At 34.9% G+C, this 6,560-nt stretch overlaps 1 protein-coding gene across 1 annotated transcript; it reads right to left on the reverse strand.

Moving 5' to 3' along the window:
• Nucleotides 1-316: 316 nt before the first annotated feature.
• On the reverse strand, nucleotides 317-1,853 carry LOC117325544. The gene is given in 3 exon segments (XM_033881846.1): nucleotides 317-871; nucleotides 874-1,147; nucleotides 1,588-1,853. Coding segments are annotated over 3 exon segments (615 nt in total). The 5' UTR covers nucleotides 1,849-1,853; the 3' UTR covers nucleotides 317-791.
• Nucleotides 1,854-6,560: the final 4,707 nt, after the last annotated feature.

The following is a 6,560-nucleotide window of genomic DNA, read 5'->3' on the forward strand; positions in this document are numbered from 1 at the left end:
TTGAAAAGATAGCTTGGATAGATTGGAAAGAACTGTCACATTTCTGACCATATGTGTTCACATTGAGACCATACCAGGTAAGATCCGAGTATGTTGTTCGACATTATGATTCAAAGTACAGTAGATGTTTGAACCGAACAAGAGAAAATGATTGGAAATAATTACCCGCTAAACAATTTTAATTTATGCAAAAGAGAATTAATTCATAAAGCATCATGAAGGATTAACAAACAACATGACAGTGAATACTGACCCCTAATGACACTTTTTCAAAAAAAAAAAAAAAAAAAACAACAACAAAAATACAACAAGAACAACAACAAACAAAACAAGTTTATTCCTCAGAAAAACTGTGCACTCTTTGAGTTGCGTCACTTGTTATATGAAAGGTTAATACGTCATTAAGCTACCATAAGTCCGCATTTGTATATGACTGCTACAAGCGTTCGGGTGAACATCATCAATAACAATAAAATGCAATCCCATTTATTCTTTTGTGCTAATGAATAGTGATATTAGTGGTCACCCTCTACATCCATCTGAAACTCTGAAACCAATCAGATCAGGTTGGTGTTATCTCCTGTACTTAGGTACGTAATGGAACATTTGATACCGTATACGTCATCCCGGAATAGTGGTCACGTTTACATAATTCTCACAGACTCCTACTTCATAATATATCAATAAGAATATATGTTATTCATGCAAAGGCGCAGTATTCATCAAAATATCCGCCATCTTGACGTTTTGATCACAACGACTTATTCATAAGGTAGGTTATGACATATCCGTCATATTAGTTCCTTACTGCCGCGTCTCCTTGCGAGAGCAGTCAAGTCTCGCGTTGTTTTCATTGAACAAGTTCGAGGCGGAACTCCTCTATTTCATCTTCGTCTTCTGATTCCTCTTCATTTAACAAAGTAACGCTGTTTGCACTTCTGACGCCGTAGTTTTCCAGATCCAGCGTAATGTCAATACTCGTGTTGGATTGAAAACTTGTGTTAGATTGGAGACTCGTATTGGAGCTAGTTAGTGTTTGTTTCTCCCGGAAGCCAGCCCTTCGTTTGGCTTTGTTCAATGACACAATGGTGTCGTGAATGTCACAGAACTGACGTTTTAGGAGAATGTCATGCTGACGAAGTAAAATCTGCAAATAGCGTAAAACATAAATATGCAAAGATCAACAAATAAAACACCAATAAATAAGATTATACACACTTGTTGCCGAATAGGTTTCCTCGCCAATGTCTTATTTTTCAATCACGAAGACAAATATACAGTTGAAAATTTTAGAAAGGAAAATTGTTTCAAGATGCATCATTTGATACATACGACAGTATTGTAGTTGCAGCATCGATGACAGACGTTTAGTATAAGTATTCCTTAACATATGTAAACTCTTAGCAGCAATACTATATTGTTTAAGGAGAATTATCTTCACAAGGGAAGCAACTCCATGCCAATAATCTTCATTTTAGTTTATATTTCGTTTAGAAACTACAATGAAGCGTATCCTTAGTGAAATAATTGGTTTTCTTAATAATTAGAAAAGGGAGTCTGTCAGGGACAGTCGAAAAAAAAGCTTACCAATTCTTGTTTAATCCACAGTAAAGCCTGGCTGAGATCTGAGAGTCTTTCAGCTATCCTGTCCGCCCCTCGATGATCAATGCTGCCTTTTCGACTGTCGAGTGATCGGGACTCTTCTACTTTGTACCGCTTTGGTAGACGGACAATACCGGGGAGACTTGAATGCCGGAGTGGAACGCAGCTATTTTCTGGTGACGCCATGTTTAGAACAGCCCATTGTGTCTGTATGTCTGAAAAAATGATACGAAAAAAATCATGCATGTTTGAAAGGCGATTAGAAAAGATCAACATTTAAAAAACGCAAAATGTGTGTGATCACCAGTTGGAAATATATGAAATACATATATTGAAGTGCTTCGGACGAGTTTTAATGTGTTTCTCAATGTGGTCAGGCTCCCCCCTCCCCCTTTGGTGACAGTGTGAAAGTGTATCGTGATCATATATGAGCCAGAAATTCTGCAGCTGTTATTGTCTTTTTAATTACAACTATAAAAAAATATAATTGGAAATTCCGGATCGAAACACATGACGGTTTTTATGTAGATGAAGAGCCTGCTCCACATAGAATACCGGCATAATAACGAAACCGTAATTCTAACCCAAAAACAACAGAGCATATATACTGACATAATATCGAAATCGTAATTCTAACTGAAAAACAACAGAGCATACCAACATAATAACGAAACCGTTATTCTAACTCAAAAACAACAGAGAATACCGACATAATAACGAAACCGTTATTCTAACCCAAAAACAACAGAGAATACCGACATAATAACGAAACCGTAATTCTAACCCAAAACCAACAGAGAATACCGACATAATAACGTAACCGTAATTCTAACTCAAAAACAACAGAGAATATCGACATAATAACGAAACCGTAATTCTAACTCAAAAACAATAGAGAATACCGACATAATAACGAAACCGTAATTCTAACTGAAAAACAACAGAGAATACCGACATAATAACGAAACCATAATTCTAGCTCAAAACCAACAGAGAATACCGACATTATAACGAAACCGTAATTCTAACTCAAAAACAACAGAGAATACCAACATAATAACGAAACCGTAATTCTAACTAAACAAGGGCCTAATGGGCCCAAATCGCTCACCTGCAATGCAGTGATCTTTTCATATATGTATCCTGCACTTATTTGAAAGCATGCTACAGGACCAATATAATGTCTCTTTGCACTTTGGCTATTCACTAAAAGTCATTTAAAGATTTAAGCATACTTGATAGACGTGACCTTGAAGGTCAAGGTCATTCATTTGAACAAAGTTGGTAGCACTTCACCCCAGCATGCTACAGACCTAATATCAATTGCCTGGGACGCTTGGTTATTGAGAGGAAGTCGTTTAAAGATTTTAGCCTTTTTGACTCCTGTGACCTTGAATGAAGGTCAAGGTCATTCATTTGAACAAACTTGAATTGAAATAACTAAATGACCGCTGCGTGAAAGGTGCCCCTGTCGGTCACGTTGTTATAGATAAGAAATCGATGTATCAAACAATAAATATAAATATTGGCCTTTATTTCAAGTTCAGGAGTCATCTACTTCTAACATGGTCAATAGAGTATACTCCGTATCCCAGAGAAACCGCGTTATCCTTTCATGGTATGCTTAGATCGCTGTAGTAGATCCCGGCATTATCTCGTGTTATGGAGCTGAACTAATATTCATTGTAACATTTTCTGTGTTTGGAACTGAATTATACTGTTAAATGAGGCGAAACATGCATGTACAAAATTAATGATATTTTCCCATATGGTTCAATTTGATTTTAAATTCACATTATACGTGCCTTTTTCAATAACACCGTTTAAAGAATGTACGTCAACAACTGCTGTTTTGTGCAGTGCATAGAAACCTAGTGTATTATTTATTTTCTCTCAATCGCCACGCTCAATTTCACTAAATCACCAAATCAAATATAAAATATAATCTAACCTAAACTTATTCCCATTACACTTTGTTTACTTTTGCTAAGGTGTTTAAGTAAAAATAACATTCTTTTGTGAACTTGATGTGATTTTGTTCTACATGCCTAATTGAATAATGAAAGCCTTGTTAATTCTATGAGATATTTACACAACAACACAGAAAACAGCTGTTGATTCATATCATTTATAATATCGATGCATATTTGTGTCGTAAAAATGAGAGAACTGGTAGTCTATAGTATTTCTCCGTGTTTACATGGGATATGTATTATCTCTTTTATTTGTATTTTGCGGTTTTGCCCCAACATTTCGATAATTTCCAATGTCTGTCTCACTATCGTTATATTTCTGTCAGGTACTGAATTTAAAGGACAAAGTATCACAAACTAGTTTGTATTATTTCTTGTGAATTGCTAATGATATAATTATAATCAAAATTCTAGATTTCAGAAATTTTGTACATAAATAATAACGATACAAATGCTAAAATAATACAAAGTTCAACTATTTGCGTTACTAAAACAAAATATTTGGCAACGTATCGGTTTGGAAAATAGGTATATGACCACAGGAATGTTACTAATACCTTTCAATGAATTGTGCCAATTTGAAGGTTTATACCGTTAAAAGCTATTAAAAACATAAATAGGTATAAGTGAATATCACATGAACAAAATGTAACGTGACATATCATATAAGTTCTTATAATTCTATTTCTCATGGGGGCTGTCCATCTTCAACAAAATGGTTGAGAAGAAATGAAACAGAAAAAAAAAGTTTTGTGAAAATGATATTGGTAAACCTGTAGTGACATCACATTATTTATAATCTACAGTTTTCATTGTCCATTCTATTGTTTTTGAAACTGATAATACATTAAATGACATAAAATTGTGGTATCACATGATATTCATGTGACTAGGCAAACTCATAAGAGGCGACCGAATTGTAGACAAAGCCAAAAATCAACGAATCTCGTGCAACACACCTGTCTGAAAAATATTGATAACCTAAAAATAGTAAGAGAGCTAGATACAGCCATGTATCGGTAAGATGAGCACGCCGGTGGTAACATTCAATTCGGTATCTTATCGATCACTGAACATTGATCGTATCTAAAATGTTTCGGCCATTTGTAGATAACCAAAGTGATACTATTATCAAGGACACAATATTTTTTTCATTCATCAAGGTTTCAAGGGATGGTGGTGGTGGGTTATAATGTCCAGATACTGTAAAAGTTAATGTGTAGGCTCTAGTGAGCTGAATTTCAACTAAATTAACACAACAGCATGTCAAGATAAACAACGCATTCATAGCTTGATAAGTACAAAACACGGATGATTAGTATAATGCATACATTATAGATATGAATAATTTATTATCTAATTCGTCATTACACATTATCGTATCAGATTAAAACAAATGAATATAAATTTCCTTTTTGAAAACATTTAAAATTTATTCATTTAAAAAAACCCATTTAGCTACGGACATTTAAATGTAATAGTCTTTTTTGATTACTTATTTTCGGTGCATATATAACATGGAATCAAAGCATACAAAAGTACAGATTTTATGTTGTATTTTTAAATCAACAGTACTTTTAGCAGCCTTACTTAAAGTACTTTGAATTAAAAATTTACTTGACCTTTACTATATCTATTGTATACATGATTAAAAACATGTTTCCGTGATCGTCATCAATAATTCTTGTACCATAAAATTCCTATATATATACGCATTGATTTAATCGTAATGTCAAATTCAGGTACATCTGATAACGCATTTACGTCGGATTAAGTCGCATGACGTGTGCATTGGAATTAGGGTATCATTTTGTTTTTAAACTTGACGATCACTAGCCTACAAAACCACAACGACAAAGTTGTTTATTTTAAAAATCCGTTATGGATTTTCGTGCTTTTAACAAAAAGGAATGTCAATGAGCATCAATAAACCTGTAATTTAGTTGGAGACATTTTGAAATAATTTTGGAAAACAATAACAAAGTTTGATGGTATCTTTATCAAAAGGCTGTACAAAAGATACGCAAAGGTAATGCAAGATGGTGACTACCTCACTGAACAACATACGGGAGGTCCATCGCATGCAGAGAGGCTCAGCTTCACGAGAAACACAAGCAAACACGGGTAGGGAGCGTAGAACCACGCACTTCGGATCTTTACCTGAGGTTACGTGAATGGCGCCCCAACCGACTGAGCTATCGCAACCTCTTCCAAACAGAAGTAGTACCATGATTAAAGTTGATATGATAGAAGATGGCATAGTCTGTGGTTAATTGATCAGGATGGTAATTTGGTTGAAGTGAACTCTCTATATCATGAAAACCTGGGAACAGAATTACGTGACACTCCCCACAACAATTCTTTGTTTGTGTTTCCTCGACTTTCATGCTCGTTCTGGTGACCGACTTTATGGAGAACGTTGATCATCCGAGGTCTGCCTATAACGGGATGATCGGATGGGCGATGGCCCTTGTAATCACCAGAGGACCGAAATAGAACATGCCGGTCATCATAAGGGCGACCTTGCGTGTGAAGTAGATGGGTTAATAGCGATTTTATGGCAGGACTTGAACACGAGTCAATTATTAAGTGGCTCATTTTCATGTCGCCGTAATGACGTTATAGTTTTAATGTCGTTAATGATTTGTCGTGCCTTCAATGGAAGTCACATTCCTATGATTTGACAATATTGAACACCATTCAATAAGTCGATCATTTTGTTTTAACCGAATTTACACGTGTAACCACACAAATTGCGGTCATATAAAACACTCGGTAAGCATTATATTTAGGAAAACCTTTAATCTTCTATAGTTATAAAGGTATTGCGTTGAGAAAGAAATTGATACGAAAACGATAGTATCTGAAATAGGCTGTTTACATTATATCATTTTGTGCATAGGTATCATCTATTGATACCATTACGTTCTTCATTGAACGTGTTGGTTTTTAAAGTAAAGTTTGATGTACCTTACCTGGATATTA

The sequence above is a fragment of the Pecten maximus genome, chromosome 4, assembly GCF_902652985.1.
Source record: "Pecten maximus chromosome 4, xPecMax1.1, whole genome shotgun sequence".
Classification (NCBI taxonomy): Eukaryota; Metazoa; Mollusca; class Bivalvia; order Pectinida; family Pectinidae; genus Pecten; species Pecten maximus.